The sequence below is a fragment of the Aulonocara sp. 'chitande type north' Nkhata Bay genome, linkage group LG20 (genome assembly GCF_057382095.1).
Source record: "Aulonocara sp. 'chitande type north' Nkhata Bay isolate Kocher_YH1m ecotype deep benthic linkage group LG20, A_spYH_male_GT1.1, whole genome shotgun sequence".
Classification (NCBI taxonomy): domain Eukaryota; kingdom Metazoa; phylum Chordata; class Actinopteri; order Cichliformes; family Cichlidae; genus Aulonocara; species Aulonocara sp. 'chitande type north' Nkhata Bay.
Window position 1 is genome coordinate 8,730,909 of NC_141363.1, and position 22,373 is coordinate 8,753,281.

Consider the following 22,373-nt stretch of genomic DNA (forward strand, 5'->3'; position numbering starts at 1 on the left):
ATGAATCTCATTTCAAGCCTGCTGCTTTTCCTTACAAAGCAAAATCAGTCTGATATGTGACAACTGTGACCCATTTTGCTTGTCTGTTTTTAAAGAGTGGAATGGCAACCTAATCACATCCTATACTTCTACAGAACAGCACTGTTAGTGCTGTGTTATAACAAGAAAGTCCTGGGTTTGAATCTGCTGGTCTGTTGGGGTCTTTCTGTGTTGAGACTGAATGAAACCCCTTTTGGCTGCTTGTGTCCTCTCCATGTGATTTAAAACTGGCTGATTGATGTCCATCTCTCTAATTTAGGCCTGTGACAAGCTGGCAATCTGTTGCAGGGTCTCCCCCAAACCCAAACTGCATGAAGCCCCAGTCTCATAGACCTAGAAATTCAACAACCATATGGCAACCACCAGTCAAAGGGGAAAAATGGTAATTCTCTGACCTGTAGGTGAGTGATTGCTGTGATTGTCTCTGTGAAATTCGCAAAATCTCCATCATTCAGAGAATGTTTGTCTTAAGTGAAACTAATGTCGTTCGCGCAACTTTTACTTGGTGAAGGCGAATGTTTTCCATTCTCTGTGTTGCACTTTTTCCAAGTTTCACTACAGCTGAAAGAGTTAAAGGTGAATGTTTGACAAGATGGCACTTTTCATACATACTACACCTACCTATGGGAATCTGCTAGCAACCAAAGTGATCACATGGAGGTTTTTGAGGCACCACTCTCTTTGTGACCAATTTCAACTGGTGCTACAGGTTGCAGCAATCGCCTGCAACCTTTAACAACCACTTGCAAACTAGTCAAGGAATCCCTGAGGGGGTAACCAATCAGTCTGTAGGCCTGTGTGACAGAGGACTAAGTGGTTAAGATAATGAATGAATGGGCGGATGGATGAGTTTTCTCCATCAGTTTCACTTTTCCAGTTAGTTTTGTGTTGTAACCATAAACTGGATATAAAAGCGCACCATTTAATTTGTGGACTCGGGTTTATCATTTTGGCCATACTTAGACGAGGGAGTAAAGCTGAAATTCGCTACACTGAAGTTTGGCTAATGAAAAAACAGGAAACAAGAAAACTGAAAACACATTTCATAATTTTGATCCTTTAACAAATGAGTTATAAGAAAGAAAAAAAAACACATCAGTAGATTTTTCATAAAAAAATGCTTTAAACTTTGTTTTCTTATTGTCAGGCTTTGAGCACATTTTTTTTCTATAAAGAGAGAAAGGTGCCCTTCCAGACGTTTCATCATTGGGTCTACTGGCATTGACCCGTATGTGGAACCAGCCTCAAATAGAAACTTATTGAATTTGATTTTTTTTGCATTTCACTCTCAGCTTCACGTCTCAGCCTTAGAGGATGCTGCCTGATTATAATTTACTGTTTCTGTCGCTGGTGTTTGCTTTACATTACAAAAGTTCTTCCTAATCTTAAAGAAATATTTGAGTTTTATGAAAAAAATTAAGAGAATAGTTTTTTCTACATGTACAGAAAAAATCTGAAGAAATATTGAAGCAGATTTGAAGGAAGGTGACTAATCTCAAAACGTGGATAGGCAACTTTTGTCTTTCTTCTGGTTTTCTCTTTAATGGTTCTTTTTCTGCTAACTTGCCAGCCAGTCTTTTGTATCCTCACCCCTTTACCCATAATATAAATAATCTCTCTTAATCGCCTCCCGTTCAGCTGGCCTTACATGTTACATCAATACTTTTAGAGCTGAAGAGCTTCTGTTGCATGCACTGCTGCTAACTGCTAGATCCAAATAAATATCAAATATCACTCCTTACGCTGTTCTTCTTCCTTGCTTCACTCTCATGTGTGCAGCTGTCATGTTAATTTTCTCTCAACTCCAAGTTCATCCCTGTGTACGTATATTCCCAGACGTGTCACTAGTGTTTTCAGGCTGTTTGATTTGACTTTCTCGTGCCCTCTTTTTTTTCCCCTTCCTTCCTCCAAACTTTGTGTTTTTCATTTTTTTACACTATTTCTGTCACCCGCCTTTTTCTGTTCATTAATCATTTATATTTTCACTCCCTTTGTTCCTCCTCTGCATTTTTCATCTTTCAATTGTTTTTTTTCCTCGCTGCATCTCTCTATACAGTATACACTTTCCTTACTCTCTCCTCTGTCTCTTTACTTCTCCACCCCTCTCCTTCTCTTTTAATCATATTCCTTTCCTCCACATTAATTCCACCTCATTATATTCACCTTACTAAGGAGCTTTTGGAAGTTAGCCTGCAGTCGGTCTCTTTCTCTTGGTCTCAGGTGGATGGGGACTCATTATGCAAACCCAAATATCAGTTTAACCCAGTTACAGCACTGGGAGACACCTACGCATATGGACACATTATAATTACTCCCCTTTTTTGTTGTTTCTCAGTAAGCCGGCTTCTTTAACCTTTTACTCTCAAACCTCAGCTATTTTACATTGAATGTCTACAATGGTCAAAACTTTAGACCATTTTGCCTGGCTTGGAGTGGAAAATAACAATGGAAAATACTTTTTGGTGTGTTACATTTTGTCTGTTAATCTATTCATTTTACAACAATCACATCACATCAATCCTTTTTAGCATTTTTGTAGTTGTTTTTTGGGAGCGGGGTACTATGACTATTAGTTTCACCTGTAGTGAAAAAGTTAGCGGTGATGTTGTGTCTTCACATTTAATAAGAGACTTGTTAAATGTGCTGATCTTTGTTTTAGGTGTTACAAATTCACATATTTCTGTGAACATGTTGCATTATTCTGTAGCTGTAAGACCGAGGGTGGGAAAAAAAAATGCATACTACATTTACCAGACGTTGGTTAAGGCAGGAGACGGGACAAAGATGGTGAAGCAATCTTAAATTTTTTTATTTATTTATTTATTTTGGGGGAGGGGTCCATTTAGGGGTGGGAGGAGCATTATGTCACAAAATTATCTGACTGTACGAAGAACTGACTCAGATCGACTGCAGTCACTCTCATACAGATTGCCAAGCCATCTGTAATCAGTCTAAGTCTGTCTGAACTGAGGAGTGCAACTTGTCTGCAACACATCTCTTTGCATTATAGGACTCAATTTAGCTGGTTGCTAACCGGCTCTACTTACATCCCTATATAAAAGCAAGGTTGCCAAGTGTCTATATAATTTTTCCGTTAAATCATCTTTTTTGTAGCAATTATGTCACCATTTGTGGAGGAATTTCTGAATTTCTATTTCAAATCTATGGCTGGTTCTGGCTGGACTCTGAATGTGAGTAGTGAATTTGTGTACATGTGGACGGTAACAGATTTGCAACAGGTGGAAACAGACTTGTGATTTTTCATGATTTATCGGTTAACTGTTGTGTTATCACAAACAGACTATAAGTAATTGCCAAACCTCATGCTGTTTTACCGCTGTCTTGACGTACCATAATTACTTTGAACAGTCACATTTCACTCGTGCCACGGTCTCCAGTAACTGTTTTCCTTAGTGTGACGGTAGCATGAAAACAACACACTAACACTTATATTAAATAAATTTTTTTACAAACCTACAACATTCGTACATACGCGTTCATCAAGCCAATAATGGCACAGTTTTACATCACAAGTCAAAATATTAGTAATTTTTTCCTGAACAAAAAGGTTGTTTTTAAAAATGGTTAATAACTCGAGATCCCCAGCATACTGCATGTTAGTTTACATCTGTAAATAGACGTCTCTATACTTCGCATCAAGCTCAACTGCAAAGCCCACACCATCTGCTTCACTCACCGGGTTCACATAGACAGGTGTGCCTCTCCCATTGGTCGGAACAACGGCTATGAGCTGGACAGGGAGACGAGAGGCAGGGATTACCGACACTGCAGCCAGTTTCCACTTTGACAGCTCTAGAGGGGCGGGGCAGAGCGGGGGCGTCCGGTCTCACGCCTAATCGAACGCCCTGTAGGAAGAGAAAGTGAGGGTCACGTTACCTCAACACAACACACAAAAACAATAGCAGCTGTATTAGCGTATTCACCGGCCTATCCCAGAGTCATTTTTTACTTTTATTTTTTATCTTCACTGTATTTTGGATTACCCCAGAAATTAAAGCTGTCCTCAAGCAGAAGAGGAGGGCCTTCAAATCCATAGACAAAGAGGAGTTGAAAAGGGTGCAGAGAGAGTTGAGGGGACTGATAAGGAATGGGAAGGACAGCTACAGGCAGAAGATGGAGAACCAGCTTCAGCAAAACAACGTTGGTGAAGTCTGGAGAGGCCTCAGAACCATCTCAGGCCACAAACAGCAGAACTCTCTGCCTGGTAGGGATGTGAGGTGGGCAAATGAACTGAATCATTTCTTCAACAGATTTGATTCAACCATGAGACAGTCTACAACATCGGCTGAGGACTCACCCACCCCCACTGCTGCTGTTCCACCTCAGACACTTCACACCTCCTCTATTCACCCTGCTCACTCCCCCCCACCCCCAACAACAGCATCCAATACACACTCAACACAAGGCTCCAGCCTGTCTCTCTCAACCACCCAGGTTAGGAGGGAACTGAGGAGGATTAATGGCAAGAAGGCAGCGGGCCCAGATGGCATCAGCTCGAGGGTCGTCAGGTCCTGCGCGGACCAACTGTGTGGGGTGATGGAGCACCTCTTCAACCTGAGCCTGAGGTTGGGAAGAGTCCCACAGCTCTGGAAAACCTCCTGTGTTGTACCAGTGCCAAAGACTTCACGCCCCAAGGACCTCAACAGCTACAGGCCGGTGGCTCTGACATCCCACCTGATGAAGACCCTGGAGCGGTTGGTCCTGGCTCAGCTTTGGCGCCTAACAAGCTCATCACTGGACCCACTTCAGTTTGCCTACCAGCCTGGCATTGGAGCGGATGATGCCGTCATTCACCTCCTACATCGTTCCCTCGCTCACCTGGAGACCGCTGGAAGCACTGTGAGAATCATGTTCTTTGATTTCTCCAGTGCCTTCAACACCATTCTTCCCTCGGTTCTGAAGGACAAGCTGGAGAACTCTGGAGTGGACCATCACCTCACTACCTGGATTTTGGACTACCTCACCGACCGACCACAGTATGTGAGGACTCAGGGCTGTGTGTCGGACAGGGTCGTCTGCAGTACGGGGGCCCCACAGGGAACGGTTCTGGCTCCGTTCCTCTTCACCATCTACACTGCAGACTTCTCCCACAATTCCACCCAGTGCTTCCTGCAGAAGTTCTCTGATGACTCTGCAATAGTCGGCCTCATCACTGATGGGGACGACAAGGAGTACAGAGGTCTGACCCAAGACTTTGTGGACTGGTGCCAGCTGAACTACCTCCAGATCAATGCCAGTAAAACCAAGGAGCTGGTGGTAGACTTCCGCAGGCACAAGCATTCTCCACTGCAACCACTGAACATCCAGGGTATGGACATTGAGGCTGTGGACAGCTACAGGTACCTTGGTGTTCATCTGAACAACAGACTGGACTGGACTCATAACTCAGACGCCCTCTACAGGAAAGGGCAGAGCAGGCTGTACCTGCTGCGGAGACTCAGGTCGTTTGGGGTGGAGGGCCCACTCCTGAAGACCTTCTATGACTCTGTGGTGGCTTCTGCTATCTTTTATGGTGTGGTCTGCTGGGGCGGCAGCATCTCTGCTGGGGACAGGAAGAGACTGAACAGGGTGATCCGAAGGGCCAGCTCTGTTCTAGGATGCCCTCTGGACCCAGTGGAGGTGGTGAGTGACAGGAGAATGGCGGCTAAGCTGTCATCCCTGTTGGACAACGTCTCCCACCCCATGCAGCAGACTGTGACAGCACTGAGCAGCTCCTTCAGTGGGAGACTGCGGCACCCACGGTGTGGGACGGAGAGATTTCGCAGGTCTTTCCTCCCCACTGCTGTCAGACTCCACAACAAAGACTTTAACTGAACAAACACACACATCCACACATGTGCAATAACACTAAGTGCAATAATCTTTTCTGGCATCGTTGTATTTTTACTCAGTTGTATATAGCATTCGTATTCTATTTTTATCTTATTGTATATTTTTATTCTATTTTATTCTACTGTATATAGTATATTATTTTATTCTATTCTGTACAGCTGTGTACTGTATTTATTCTTATTGTATTCGAATTTTTGCGTCATAACTTTTGCACTGTCCACTTCCTGCTGTGACAAAACAAATTTCCCACGTGTGGGACTAATAAAGGTTATCTTATCTTATCTTATCTTATCTTATGAGTTAAAAACTCCATCCTTTACCTGTATGCATCCTCTTATCCCGTTCTGAACCTCCCCAGATCCCAGCACTCCTCCAACATGCAGATGTTTCACCTTCAAACCATGAATCTCATTTCCCACTATCACTGTTCCCTAATGGGGAAAGAAGGAAAGAGGTGGGGGAACAGATGGAGACAGGAAAGGAAAAGAATATGATTATTAATAGCAGCAAACACACTCAGCAATGAAGGGTAAAAAAAAAATAGTTACAAGCTAGTGACCATCAGTAAAAACATAATTAAAAAGATGTTTCTGTTATGAGTTTACATCAAAATGAACTGAAAAAGATACGATTTTTTTCCCTGGAAGGATTATTGATTTCCAGAAACCGCTATATTGTTATTTACCGATATATCAGCGAGCAGCGCCAGGTTATTATGAGGCTTGTGTCAGTCAAATAGAAGGGGAGGTGGAGAGGAGCGTGAAAAGAATTCGACTGAATGATTGGCTTCATTAAACAGAAGAAAACCATAATATGCAATCACTGCAGAGAAGGTCAATGCTCAAGTGATAACTCCAGCAGAATTGTGAAGAAATGTTGACAGGCAACTTGGCTTGCGAGGATCATGAAAGCAAAATCAATGAGCCGCATTCATCACCGTTTCAGCAGCAGTAGAAGATGCTAAAATGGAAGCTGAGATATGTCTGATAACAGCGGCACATGTGCCAAAACCCCTTTCAAAGGCAACTGCCGTTTAATTGTTTAATAATTTTGTATTTGAAATGTTTTTCTGCACCATTTGCTCAGTGTGCTACTTGATGCACTTTGGAGAATAGCCTGGTGAACTACAATGAACAGATGAAAGACATAACGTGCTGACAGACGATTTAGGGAATAGCACGACATAAAAACACGACAAAGGCTGTTTGTGTTTGCTTAAACCGAGCCAAAGATGATTATAATACGGACGGTGGTTGTGCACGTGCTTCTCTGTGTTCATGTCACTGCCACATATGTACAGGCGCATACATCATACTAGCGCATGCACGGAAACAAACATCGCACAGTACAATCTGACATAATAATCCACCGGAGATTAGTGAAACGAGGATTAGAAGCCCACATCTTGGGGAGTCTGACGCTCTGCAGGATTTTAGAAAAACCTGTATATGTTCTAAACATTTATATGTATGTGCGTATGTGTGTGTGTTTCTTTGATATAGGCTTTGTATTTGTTTTAAAAAGGCAGGATGTTGTATAACACTGTCAAGGATTGTTAGGCAAAGAACGGAAGGAGGGAGAAGTAATAATGCAGTAAGAAATAAAAAGATAGGAAGATAACAAGGTTTACTTTTGATGAAATATACTTGAAATGTACTATGAATATACCTTAAGACGTGTGTGAAATACGTTTTTGTATGTTCCAAAGACTTTTTTCATGTCATGCGAATTATACCCATGGCTCATATGTAAGGTAAATTAAGGAAAATGAACTCCGACATTAGAATCTCAGCTGAAAATTTAACCCTGCATAACATTGCTTTCAAAAACGCAGACTGCAAGAGTACTTTATTAAGCACCTGTTGACCAAGCACGCCAAAACCTTGCCATTTCCTTTTAGCTGCTATGTATGCCAGTATTTTTAAGATTAGACACAAAGCTTTTTATTTCAATAAAGCTTACAGTTAGGGCTGATTAGGTGACCCTGAACTAGCTCCTTCTCATGTTACAATGAGCTCAGTCTGCTGAAGGACTTTCTGTAACGCGCTGATTATTTCTTCTCCACTGACGTCTTTTTCCCCTCCATGTGTTTATACATCACTGCATATCATTATATGTGTCCTCCGTCTCCCTATGTTCTTTTTTTTACTTTTCTCTCCAACCCATCCCTCAGCCAATTGCAGCAGATGGCTGCCCTTCCCTGAGCATGGTTTCATCCTGTTGAAAGGGAGTTCTTCCTTCCCACCGTTGCCTAGTGCTGCTTACAAGGGGTTGTCTGATTGGTGGTTTTCGCAAAAATTCACCAGCCCAATCTACAATAAACTAATATCTTTCTTAATTTAAGGAATTCATACAATTGGTTATTTATTTATTCATGTTTAGCATCCTAAAATACATCCTTCATCGCTTTGGCTCAAAGCAGGAAGTGAGAGAGACGTCTGTACTTATGGGGACATTCTGGATTAGAGGAAATTAAATAAGTTTGCTTTCCTCGATTCATATTAAATGCTTTAAAATTTCAATTAAGTACTTCTCTGGCGATTACACCGAATAATATAGCCCATCAAGGAGCTGCAGATTTCAAACAGACAGAATAAATGGAGAATTACAACTGGAAAAAAAGAATTGCCTCTTTTAATTTGAACACAGTCAAAAAAATTAATTTTTAAGCCAAATTAAGCCTTATTGATTTCATAAAGCAGATACGACAAAAAACCTTCTTATTCATTTAAACTATGCTTGCAGGATAAATTTAATATTTAATTTACTTTTTTTTCAAGCTATTAAAGGACTTTAATTTCCCCCCCTTTAAAAAAATCGACTGTACTATGTGCCTCTAGTGTAAGTGTGCTCGATTTCGATGATAATTTGCACTACCTGATAGAGTCCGAAGTCCAGCCGCAGTGTGGCGACATAGCGAGTCTCGCGGCCACTGCGAACGTCTCGCAGCTCCAGCTGGAGGTCGTGCCACCGGCCGTCTGCCACTTGAACCTGATCCAACCGCAAACGCACCGGTCTGGTTGAGCCGCGGGTCACCGAAAAGACCAGCTGACCATTAATTACCTGATGAGAGCGAGAAGAATAAATGAATAAATAAAATTCGCAAATCACATTAAAAGAAAAACAAAAAGAAGAAAAAAGAGGGAGAGGGAGAAAAAAACGATCCACTGCTATGACTGTGTGAGTGTGACTGTGTGTAGGAGCGTGAAATCCGACGTCTTGGCTCAGCTTCCACCGAGATTATGCTAATTTAAAACACTCTTTGGATTTAGCATCTGAAACTTAACGTATATAAACAAGCTCAAATTGTGTTTAAGCCTAAATGCAGTTAAAGCTTTTTGAGTTTCTGGTGATAGTGGAAAGGTTGGTGAAAGGAAGGGCACCATTTATAGATGTACTCACAATCAGTGTTTCAGACGGTGAAACATAAGAAGCTCCTTCAACACCAGATATGGATACTTTTAAAGAAATGTGAACTGCTTTCAGACTCCATGGAGCCTGGTGTTATTTAAAAGGGAACAGTAGTCCCAGCTGTAGACTCTTTTATTATTATTAAAATGTAAACCACTGAATTTCCACTAATACTACTTCTTCTTCTTTTGGCTGCTCCCTTTAAAGGTCGTCACAGCAGATTATCCCAATCCATCTCAGCCCATCCCTCCTCCGTCACATCAACCCTCTGCAGTTTTATCTTCAACATCCTCAATATCCCTCCTCCGCTAACCATCTCGACCTTGCCTCTTAAATGTTAAATGTGTTCGTGCCCACCTGGAACACCAGGCTGATATACTGGCCAGCCTGGGCCTGCAGCAAAGTCCCTTCACGGGCTCTGGTTCTGAACACCAGGCCGAGGTACCAGGGTGCGGAGATGGTTACGTCATTCTTCAGGTCCCACCAGAGGGCGCTGTTACCCAGAAAGCGGTGTACGTGTGTCATCACTGAGGCGAAGAGAAAAAAACGAAAATGAAAATTAGTGAAATTTCCGAAACAATTTCCAGATGATACTGTTGTCCTTATCCGTCAGTCGGCAACATAATTCTTGTAGTTGTTCACTTTAATATTGTGTGTTTTTCAAAGCATCATCAGGACTATTGGTTTGTTGGTTTGAAGGACAAACAGACCATGTCTGTTCGGGCATGACGTGATCTTTAATGCATTTCATGCCCAAATAGCTTCCACAGTTGTTTGCTCTCTGTTGTTTAATTACCAATCAAAGGTATAAAAGCTTCCAAAATTAAATGATGAAACATATGTTACACTGCAGTCTCTGAAGTACAAACTAAGTCCCAGAACTTGTGAACATTTTTCACTGAGATCAATAAACACCATGTTTTTTTTCTTTTTTTCCCCTCAAGTGAATCTTGACGCTTTATTTCCCCTTAGAGTTGGACGTCTGTGCTCGCAATCAAGACATGCCAGTAAAAATAAATGAGTAAAACCACCTGGGCTAGTGAATGTCCACTCATGAGAGGGAAATCTCTAAAGGTTTATTACGGTTCAGTTATACACAGGAAATACAGCCAGATATCTAGTAACAACTGTCTCATGGGCTAAATTTATTCTTAGCTCAGTCTGTTGGACTGTATTTTTCCATCATCAATTCTTCCTTTTTATTTAAGACGGTGCATTCATATTATGCAGGTCAACACTCACTGAGCCACATTAAGTGAAAAGGTGTTATCTGGGGGATTTAAGCTTAGCTAAGCTGTGAACAAATTAATAATTACAGCCGAAAAACAAAGTCCTGTGAAAATCAGGTTTTAAAAATAAAACGTTAAAATCCCAGCCACTGCTAGAAAATGCTCGTTCCACCAGCAACTGTCTTGCTACTTACTAATAATTATGCTGAAGTGGCATGATAAAATTAACATTGTTAAAGGTTGCTATTAGTGTAGTTACTGTAGGGCTACGGGATAAGAAAAATCTCGGCCTCTTACCGTGGCTGCAGTCCTTCCCACCGTATCCTAGGGGACAGTCACAGGAGAAAGTCTCCCAGCTCACACTGCAGGTTCCTCCGTTCTGACACGGGTTGGACTTACAGAAGGGATGTTTGGCACTGCAGCCTAGTGGAAGCAGCAGAGATCACTGAAGTTATAAAAATGAATTGCAACATACTGTACATGATAAGTCTTCATGCTGTCACTGTGAGCTTTATAACATTACCCACACACACAAGCATTTTCAAAATAAAGTTCAACCGATTTTTTGGCTATTTGTTGGTCTGTTGGTATCATAATGACACCAGGAACGACAAATACCTACAATGACCAATAAATGATCAAATTAAAAGGTAAATAAGACTGGAGAAACACCCTTCAACCATGTAATGAGTGTTGATGTTACACTGTTTGTCCATCAGAGGGACCTCTACAAGTTCCCTGTTGCCAACAAGTCTTTGGAACGCCAAACACAACAACCCGCTGGTCAGGCAAAGCGTAATTAAATAAATAATTGACTAAAACAAATGTTAAGGAAATGTTTTTCTTTTTGGTATGCCTGAAAGAAATTGGCCAATATTTCTAAAACTCCTCTGTCGGAGTAATTCAGGGTGTTTAAAGTTTTCAGTCTAGTTAAAAACACTCTAAATTGAATGAAAAGTGGTGATCATCATTTTTATATGTTCAAGTGCATAGTGTGGAGGATGTCATAAGGCCTTGAGGCAATCGGATGTAAAACACAATATTTCTGAGTGTTTTATGTTTAAATCGGACAGATTTGGTAAATGGCCTGCATTTGTATAGCGCTTTTCTAGTCCATAGGACCCCAAAGCACTTTACACTACATTCAGTCATCCACCCATTCACACACACATTCACACACTGGCGATAGCAAGCTACATTGTAGCCACAGCTGCCCTGGGGTGCACTGACAGAGGCGAGGCTGCCGGACACGGGGTTAGTATCTTGCCCAAGGATATTTGGCACGCCAGGGTGCAGCCTGGGATCGAACCACCGACCTTCTGATTAGTAGCTGACCTGCTCTGCCACCTGAGCTACAGCCACCCTGTAACTGTCTGCCCTGAATGCGACTGGAAGGTTAAAAGTCATCAAAAATACGATATGAAAATGAAAGATATGCAAACAGTTACACATAGTAGCACAACAAAACAATGATGTATAACAAATGTTTTCCTTTCATTTCACTGACTATAATAAAAAGTAATGCAAGCACCCAGTCCACCAGTGAAAATCCAATTTCAGTGCAATGAAGCCTAACTATATATGACTATATGTGAAGAAGTGGCTCTACCCCATTATTGTTTCCTATAATGTTTAGAAGCACAAAGTGGTTCGTAGCACACAAACCCTTAAAAGCTACTTCATTTAAATACTAACGTTTGTGTGTGTTTTGCCACAATGGGTGAAAAGGCTATTGAGAAGGAGCTAAATGTTACTAATGCACAATAATACATGTTTGAAGGAAAGCAAACATGGTTCCCAGCACTGACCAGGAAGCGTTCCATTATTGGCGATAAATCCAGCCATGTCCAGCGGTTTGCTATCGATGTGCAGCTCTTTCATGCAACCGATAAACTCCCTGGTGCCAAAGGGAAAGTTGTCTGGCACATTAGGGACTCCACCCAGAAATAATGGACCAGTCAAGTCCAGAGACCTAAGAAACACAAAGATAGAAAGCAAGGAGTAAATATAGTGGAGAACAAATGGGGTTATGGAAGAAACACAGGATTATTCTTCTTCAAGTAAGAGAGGGAGGAGAGAGGGATGAAAGAAGAAGGGGTGAAAAGAAGGCAGAACATGAAAGAGGGTATGAGAGAGGGATTAAACAAACCTAGAGATTAAACATGTCATCAGAGGTAAATGAAATGTGTCATCATTCAGAATCGAAATCACAGAAAAGCAGGGGATGTTGAGGATAAATTAGATGATGGTGTTTTTTAAGGTAAAAATGGAAACAGAGAAGGAACAGACAGATTGAACACAAATACACTGAGAAAGAAAAGGAGACAGATGAAGAGACAGATGAACAAACAGGAGATTAAACAGGAGTTACAGCAACCGTCTTGAGAGAAGAGGTAGAGGTGGATGACAAGATGAAGAAGGAGAAAGGAGACACAATCTGGCAATAAAAGGTGGTAGATATAAGTGCAGCCTGCTCTAGAGGAAGAGGGGGAATGGCAATGCCAAAGGAAGAAAAAAGCTTGAAAGATAGATGAACAGTTACACCAAATGTCAAGAGGCAGATGACGAGACAGATGGGTATTGGGAAGGAAAGAGGGAATACGAGGAGGAAAATTTCGGCGGGATAGAAAGTGACAGTTATGGGACTGCGCTGAGTGAGAACCAAAGAGAGACAAAGTTTTGTCAGCAGAGGACATCACTGGAAGAGAATGTCAAGACTGAGCAAGAGGCGGGTGGAGAAATGGAAAGGGAGCAAGAGGAAGAGAGGGTTGACGTGTTAGTCTTTAGCCTTCCTCTTTGATCCGTTTTCTTTTCCCTCAGCCTCACTTAGTGCTGACAGACGCGGCAAACGTGATTACAGCTTACAGAGGCGAGGCCAGACATCAACACTATGACACGCTGCTCTTTCAGTGCATGTGCGGATACGCTTTATATGTATGTGTTTTCTTGCACTTGTTAGTATATATGGAGACATTCGTTGGTTAGACACACACAAACTGTAGCTGAGAAAGAATGAACAAAAGTTCGACAAGGTCAGATGGAACAGGCAGTGCAACGCATTTAAAACCAACAATTTGGATCTTTTAGTCACACCTAAGAGATTGTGTGTGTGAGACGGAGAGACGAGCGGAGATAATGAAAAGAAACGAACATATCCGTGTAGCAGAATGAGACGCCTGGTAACAAGACCATCAGAGAGATACAGACAGACATGAAGGAGCATAGAGACGTCAAAGAGTCGTGCCTCATTAAAGCCTTGAGTCCCCCGCATAGTTCCCCTACCGTCACCTCATCACCCTGATCGTTACTTTAAAATCCTGTCAGATTTCTAAACTTTCAGCGCGTTTTTTAACGTTTTTTAACATGTAACACCTTTCTGTTTTCTTTTCAAAATATTGATCTCTGCTGTAGGTAATTTTTACAAGCCTGGATAAATATTTTGTTTAAACTTTAGCATTTCAGATGTATGAAACTTTAATTGGTAATTAAGCGAACACAGACATGCTCGGTGAATGCATGTATCTCCCAATGTAATGCTGCTACCCTCAGTCACTTCACACACTCACTTTACCTTTAGATAGCTTAAAAAGCTACCAGCTGGCCAGCATGTTGCTCATAGCTGCACATAATGACCAGCTTTATTGGTTTTCTACTCAGTGGAAATTGTCTTTGAATATCTGTTAAGCCTCTGTTCAGTTACAGATTATGTTTAATGAAAGTTGTCTTTGCAAAGAAGCTGGCAAATCCTGTGCAAACACCTCCCACAGCTCTGGGTCAGTTACTATTCATCCTTTCATTTGCAATGCTGATGGCAAAAGAACAAATTTACCTGCAGGAATTCATCCTAAGGTTCTTTTTTTTTAAAATTAATCATTCAGTATTTATTTATCATTTTGACCAAAAAATTTCATAGATTCATTTCATGTTAAAATTAGTTATCTCAGTATGAATATACCAAAGTTTATGCTATAGAACAAGCTACAGTATTACACTGTAGTCCTCCTACGCTCTGCTTCAACGTCTTAAAACTGAGAAATTTAAGTCTCCGAATTTAAGAGCCTGAATTCAGTCAAACGGTTGTGATAAAAGCTAAAGGATGCGATACTTATGCTTCCTCTCCAGCTTTGCCACAATGCCTCTCTTACAGCGCTAAAAGCAAGCAAACCCAGCTTACATTAGCTAGAAACTGAGTCACCCGATCACTCAAGTCAGCAAACGGCTGTTTCCCACCGAAAATGAAGATTCAAAAGTGAGCTGCGTGTTGTATCTGTTGTATCTGAGCAGTTTGTATCTGATATTAGCATACTGATACAGCATAAACACTGATCTCAAAGTCATGGCGTGTGCCAGAAAGTACTCCTAGCATGATGGCGCAGGACAGTCTTTTGTACATTAGCTCACACATATTTTAAAACACAGTATGAGGTAGGGCGTTTTCACACCTAAAGTTTGTTTACTCTGGTCCAAATCAGTTGATGAGCTTGTAAACTTGTAGCTTTTCCCTGCAAATTAGTTTCTTTCCATATTGAGGAAAATCCAAATGAACCAAAATGCGTCACTACAAATTACATGAGAATGTTCAGTCCGGTCATTAGCCAGATGTTGTACTGGTCATCTACAGTACTTTGCTACATCCCAGATTGCAAGTTTTTTTTAGCTCAAGCTTGATATTTTCTATTCAGTAATGCCTGAAATGAGTGACTGAGTCCAGAAAGTCAGCAGGAAAGTGTTTACAGAACACATACCCATCCCATATACTTCTATAGGACCTTAAGCTGTTTTGTAACACTGTCTGGCTGCCTTCAGATAGAAAGCAGGTATACGGCACTTGCATTTGCACTTTTTCCTTTTTACAGTTTTCTGTAATTTGCATCCATTTTTTGTACCGTCAATGGTTATGACTGAGAAACCGGCTGACATTGGTATATGACCATTAGAAGTTTGGGTCCCAGCAAAGTGTTGCAATTAAGAAGTGAAAAAAGAAAAAAACTTACTTCTTACTGCTGGTTTGTTTGCCCTGTGCAGCACAGCTGTAATTTCCAAGCTGCGTACCAAAGCGAAGTGACAAGGCTGTATCACAGTCATCAACGCTCACCACAGCAATCTTCTCATCTGACGGACCCTGAGCCTCACCACTCATACTGCGCTTGGGCTGGACATCCAGACACAGTCCAAAGAAACAGAAAACCAGTCAAGATTCAAGAAATACAAGAGCATTCACTAAATCTAGAGTTTTCGTCATTGCATTGAAACACTACATCAGATACGAAATAGCAGTAAACACATGAGATTAGTATTTACACAAATACTTTGCACAATGACAGGAAGAAAAAAGGGAGAAGCTGTGGTTAGTAGGACATACAGGAAAAAAAACAAACACATGGGCAAGAGAACAGACTAAGAGCAGAAAGACAGCGCATTCATTCTCCTTACTGTCTGCTGGTGAAAGAAAGGAGGAGCAAAAGAAGCTAAGAAAGGAGAAAGTGTATATGCGCTCTGACACACGCTCATACTCACATAACGTGTAGCAGGCTGAGGAAAATAAAAGAACATGAAGAAAATTAAAGGAGATGTGCGGCGAATATGCATGAATAAAAATGATGACACGCAAACACCCACATAGTCGTGTAGACACAAATACTTTGGCTCAATTCAAAGTGCTTCGTCGGCTCGAAGGCTGAGAAACTATTCTGCCGACGCATCAAAAGTACCAATAAAAACAAGTCAAATTTACAAAGTGCAAAAGTACATCAAGAATCCAAAGTGGAAGCTCAAATGCAAGGATCACAATGAAGATGGGATTGGGATGTAAACCCACCTTGTTGTAGTAGTGGATGTGAACTGTATGCCAGTTACCATCGCTCACACCCCCTGGCAGGAAGGGACTCACCTGGGTGGATGACTCACCTACAGACGGGTAAATGAAGAATATGCCATTAAAATGAATTCAAATGTAGCTCTTATGGGTCTCCTCTTTTTTAAGGGTGTCGATGCTCCAAATATATCGACTTTATTTACAATGACCCCAAAACCTCTGTAAGAACTGTTTGCAAAGACCAAATCAGCAGCATTCATTACCTGAATCCACTCTTAGATAAACAGATTTTTGTGTCTCAGGAGGAACGCTTGTTTTTACAGGCCTGCTGCACATGTTCATGGGTCAAAAGAAAAGCAAACAGCAACAGCAGACATATGGTCTCTGTTTATAGAGCACAAATTTCACGCAAACAAAACCAAACAAGAGTGCACATAAAGATACAATACCTGTGGAGTATTTGAACACCACTTGTCCTTCTTGGATCTCTAAGGCAATGAAGTCATGTTTCTCGTTAAAGCGTCCATTATAGAAGAGAAGACCACTGTTCTCCAGAGTGGCAAATCTAAAAGACGGATGTACATAGAAATTTGAAGTTTATTGACAAATGCTGTATGCAGTAGAGAATTTATTAACACAGCCATGGTAAAAAGAAAACTGTTAGGTAAGGAGTGAAAGACTAAGTACACCCTTAATGCTTAGCATCGATGATCAAATTGTGATGATCAGTGATTAATTGATCATCATAATCAGTATGACTACCGCTATAAAAGTAGAAGTTTTGGCAGTTTGTTGGTCTGAAGCATTGGGGTGTATCAACGCAATGCCAAACACGAAGGACATCAGCAACGATTGTAAAGAAGCAACTGTTTCTGCCCATCAGCCTCTGAAGCATTAAAGCATTAAAAGGCCTTATCCAAGCATACACAGAGAAAGATTATTCACAAGTGGAAAACATTCAAGACAGCTGAGAATCTTTGATGTGCAGGAGTGGACATAACCGGAAATTCATCCAGACTGCGTCATGCTCAGAGAAATTGCAAAAACCCAAGAGGTACAGGCCTCAGTTAGCATGTTAAATATTAACATTCATGACAGTATAATTAGAAAAAGACTGAACTAGTATGGATGTTTGGAAGGGCTGCCAAGAGAAAGTCTCATCTGTCTAAAAAGAACATGGCAGCCCGGCTTATGTTTGCAGACCTGCCAAACCTAGAAAGTCAAAGAGAAAGCCAAATATCAGCACCTCATACCAACTGGGGACTTGCTTTGAAGCTGCCAAAAAAAAAGCATTCTGGATTAATTCTTGTTAAATACATAATGACGTGGTGTAATATGTCATGCACTGTTGTGCATTTAAGGTTGTTGTTATGGTCTGTGGCAGTGTTGGGGAGTAACGGAATACATGTACCGCCGTTACGTATTTAAAATACAAAATATGAGTAACTGTATTCTGTTACAGTTGCCGTTTAAAAAGGTGGTATTCAGAATACAGTTACTTTGTTGAAATAAATGGATTACACTGCGGTACTTTCCTGTTTCATATTGTCGCGGGTCAGGACTGTTTGGGTTTTGTTTGACAGCTACGTGCTGTTGTTCCAGGCGGCAGCGTTACGGTTGCCATGGTTACAGGGCGACGCTCTCTCTCTGCGACTGTGTGTTTCCTGGGTGAGAGAGCGCCTTTTGTTGTTGTTGTTGTTGTTGTGCTAAGCTAACAGGCAGAATGCTACAAGCATAGCTCTAAAGAATGTAGCATCATGGGCAGTGTAGTCCGTGCTGCAGGGAGAATGGACTGCCATACACGTTAATGTGTCTGTGAGCGAGGGAGGGAGAAAAAGGCAAAGTACGAGTTGTCATCGAGCAAAAACGGGAGCTGGAAGCATGTAAATATAATAATAACCACTGCAGCCAAGAAGAGTGCCTGACGAGCCCAGTTGTAAGTAAGCTATTAAGACTCGACTGTACACCGTGTTCGTGTTTTCCTCCGAAACAATAAGTTCCGTTGGAGCAGTCTTTCAACGCCTCTCTCTGTCTCTCGCAAGAAAAGTTGACCCACACAACAAAGTAAAGCTATTTTTCAGCTACGAGCCGACAGGGACCCCGCCGTATTAGTCAGAGGTCCCTTTACTACAGTGCGGAGTCGCGGACCTTCAGTAATAGTAATAAATCACACAGCAATAGTACATTCACGTTGTTGTAAAAAGCATGATAATATATTAAGTAATCCAAAGTATTCAGAATACGTTACTGTCATTGAGTAACGTAACGGAATACGTTACAGAATACATTTTGGGGCATGTAATCTGTATTCTGTAATGGAATACATTTTAAAAGTAACCTTCCCAACACTGGTCTGTGGGATGAACAGGCCAAGTGTTATGTTGAGGACCCAAATGTAGGTGCTTGGAGACGAAATAATCTTAACAAAAGGCGAGCTGTTTATTAGGCTGAATGATCCACAAACCAAAAGTAAGCAGAAAATGCAAAAGGAACTGAAAACTTCTAAACAATGAAGACACTTAGAAAGACATTAGGCAGCACAAGGACCCAGAATCACTGGGAAAATGAGCTGATGCTCCAACAAAGGACAAAGGGAGACCGGCACATATATACACAGGAGAGTGATTAGGGGAGTGAAGTCAGCTGGGAAACACAGCAGGAACAAATTAGGCATAACGAGACAAGGGAAGCAAAACTAAACATAAAGCACAGAGATGAGTGACTATCAAAATAAAACAGGAAGTAACTAATATAAGGACCAGGATTAAGACAGATTAGCTTGACACATACAAAAGAGCAAACTGACACAAAGACAAGACTGACTCAACATGATATTAAAGGCAAAAACACAGAAAAAAAGCTAAGAGGACAGGGAGAGAACTAAGAAACCTAACGTAATTTGTGACTATACCAGATACATAAAATAATACAACAGGAAACTGATGGGGATTCAAAAACTCAAAAGGACAAGAAAACCAAAGACAGAAACAAAAACCTACTTTCAAAGTACAAAACAATAATGAATTAGGAAGATTTGAAAGTCCAAAACACAACGACCCCAGACCACAACAGCTATATTTAAATAATTTTAAAGCCTGATCAGAATTTTTATTACCTTAGAATTGATAGAGGGTGTACTCTCTTTTTACCATGGCTGTACATTTGTATATGCATGCAGAGAGAATATGACACATTTTAAATTATATTTTTCACTCCGATACAGGAAGAAACAGAAACAAAAAACTATCTCAGACACAGCAGAACAAAAATGACTCCTGGCTAGTGCGGAAGAACAAAAGGTATTCAGACTATGCCAGAGTTAATAAACCATACTGCTGGAGTCTTCCTCTCCCTCAGCTGCTCAGATGCAAATAAAAAGTCTATTTTGCACAGAACAGATGAGAAATACTCTGTCCTGGTGGCAAGACAGAAAAGATTCTCACTGCATAAAATGTCCACGTTAAAAAGTACTGAGATGTTGTTTTAAACATGATACCACAACAGTTTGCCTGTTTTTACTAATCCCTTCAACTAAGCGCCTCAATTGTAAAATCGTACACTGCAATTTGTAGGCAGCTGACAAATAGCACCTGCAGGGAAATTTTTATTCAAGGTTTCTCTACTTTCAGTGAGGTTCAGTGGTGTCACAAATTGGATCCAGCCCAACTCCGCTAGACAGTCAAATAAATCCAGTGCACAGATGCAGGAGGTCAGGTTCAGCTACAGGAAAGAAGCCCTAGAGCAGCATGGTTATAAATGTCTGCCTTTCAAACGGTTTTAAGTTGTTGAAGAAAAATATTCTTCTACTGTTTCCTATCTTGTTGAGTTAAAATTATCATATCTGCATTTTATTTTCCTGATTTAAATTCCAATGGAAATCATTCCTGCACTATAGAATTGTAAGGAAATAAGAGCATCTTATCGCCGTTCTGGTGAATCTGAGGACGCTGCCATTGTCTAAAATAAACCCAGGGTTTCTGGTTAGCAAATATGTGCCTTCTTTGTATGGATTTGCTGTCGCTCCGACTGCACTGTGCCAAAATATCTAGTATGCATATCTAATATATCCGTGCCACCAGAAATAGCTAAAAAATAATAATAATAATAAAATTGTAACCTTAGCTTTGATAGAGTAACTGGAGATAATGTGTGGAGTCAGCCAAGCGGAGACACAGAGGAGCCGAAGGAGTAAATAAATGCAAAGAAGCATGCTTTATATGTTCAGCAGGTCTGTTTTTGTCAGTGTTATTGCTGTTTGTGAAATTCATTACGTGCCGCCAAGAACTGCATTAAACAAATTAATATGATGTGACTTATTCCCAAAAGCAATAAACTACAAGATGGAATCATGTGTTTATGATCATTTCTATTCCTTAAACTCGGTTAGCTTAGCAGTCAATTTCAAGCAGAGCTGAAGAAAAGAAAACAAACGCTGTCAGAAACTCACATGCACACACTCTCTCTCATGCAACTGCCTTTCAAATGCATTAAAAACTTGAGCTCAAGTCATGGCAGTGGTTTCATATTCATAGAGAGCAGAGTCATATTGTCGCTTATGCTTTCATATGTAGTTAGATCTATAGAAATCTAAAAAAGGCATCTTGTGGAGGGAAGTCTATTTTGCCCTCAATTAACACATGAAACAGGAGCTTAAATTTAAAACATGTTTATCTATTTTCATAATAATTTGTTTTCCATATAGTTTATGTCCCTCCTATACTGTACATAAAAGATGGACGTAGCCAATGTGATGTCACACATTAGCTTGTTAGTCTTTCCCTTGAAGCTTCAGGATTAGCATGTAGGAAGCTGCCATATTATTCACATGGAGCCAAAAGTAAACATATTTGGATGGCAGTATGAAGCCGTAAGTTCTCAGCTAATGGAAATATGAGACCAGATGGCAACCACCAAGTAATTATTTCCCCACCAGTTGTAAACGGTTACTGCTATTTAGTAACATGTTAATAAAATACTGGAATTTTCTTCATGAAAACTGGAGCACAGACCTCTGGCACTGTGGTACCACTGTGCACAAAGCAAACCATGTTATTTATTTGAATTTAATTCCATTTAAAATGTGACTACACCCAATGATTTAAGACTTATTACAGTTTAACAAAAACTAATAAAAGACCATTCTAAATAAAATAAAAAAATCATCAAAGGGGGATTTTAACTAGAAACCAAAGCTGCTTTTTGTACCAAGTTTTAAAGTTCTCAGACTCCAGTGGCAACTCAAGGAACTGCAGTTTTTTGGCACTTTGCCGGCTTCATTTTTCAGTCTTGCTGCTTGGTGCTGCCATAAAGCAGAACTACACACTAAGAACAAAACTCACAGATCTGACTGGGTTTGAACGAATGTGAAAGCATGGTGCTGAAAAAGACCACACATTATTTTCTCAAGAAGTCCTTGATTAAAATTACTGAAAGAAAATGGAAGATTAACTCCTTTCTATACACAGATTTTTCCACCCAGCGTGGGACTCTTTTAAACCAACAACAACACACAGAGAAATGTTAACACGATACCTGCTAAATGCTCATAAAGCAAGCTTCTCTGAAAAAAAAGAAAACATGCCCTTCATGCTTCATTCCTTAACTTAACTAATGGTGACCACAAATCAACAGAAGAAACCACATGTAGTGCTTTTATGCACCAATAATGCTCATTTAGCAAGCAATACAGTGACCGCAATGTCTCACGGCAACTACTCCATGGTAGCCACATCAGCTTAGCAACAACCCCATGGGCAACATCACCCTAGCAACTATCATTAGACGACATCACCCATGGCAACCATCCATCCCATAACCCTGCCTGACCACTCTTAAGCACCACTTCAATTCTCTTGTGGGCTTTGTATGTCTAGAGGCAAGCAGCAACTGAAAAATGATTTTGGATGGGTAAAAGGAGTCACTGACCTCTGCCACAACATTAGCATTACATATATGCTCAGGCAGAAAGTGTTAACTCAAATAAAAACATGCTGCAAGCGAGCCAAGCAAAATGGAAAGATTTGCAA

The 22,373-nt window shown here is 40.8% G+C and overlaps 1 protein-coding gene across 3 annotated transcripts in view; it reads right to left on the reverse strand.

The window, feature by feature from the left end:
- Positions 1-22,373, reverse strand: part of celsr3 (cadherin, EGF LAG seven-pass G-type receptor 3) — a 121,616-nt gene that overhangs the window by 47,485 nt on the left and 51,758 nt on the right. For 2 of the 3 annotated variants that reach the window (XM_086277302.1, XM_086277300.1), the window contains exons 5-14: positions 16,797-16,912; positions 16,351-16,439; positions 16,050-16,064; positions 15,527-15,684; positions 12,341-12,504; positions 10,830-10,955; positions 9,661-9,830; positions 8,770-8,955; positions 6,213-6,323; positions 3,737-3,905 (exon numbers count right to left, since the gene is read on the reverse strand). In XM_086277302.1, the coding sequence (XP_086133428.1) occupies positions 3,737-3,905; positions 6,213-6,323; positions 8,770-8,955; positions 9,661-9,830; positions 10,830-10,955; positions 12,341-12,504; positions 15,527-15,684; positions 16,050-16,064; positions 16,351-16,439; positions 16,797-16,912 (1,304 nt within the window). The remainder of the gene's footprint in view (positions 1-3,736; positions 3,906-6,212; positions 6,324-8,769; positions 8,956-9,660; positions 9,831-10,829; positions 10,956-12,340; positions 12,505-15,526; positions 15,685-16,049; positions 16,065-16,350; positions 16,440-16,796; positions 16,913-22,373) is intronic. The other variant, XM_086277301.1, reaches the window with a different exon arrangement.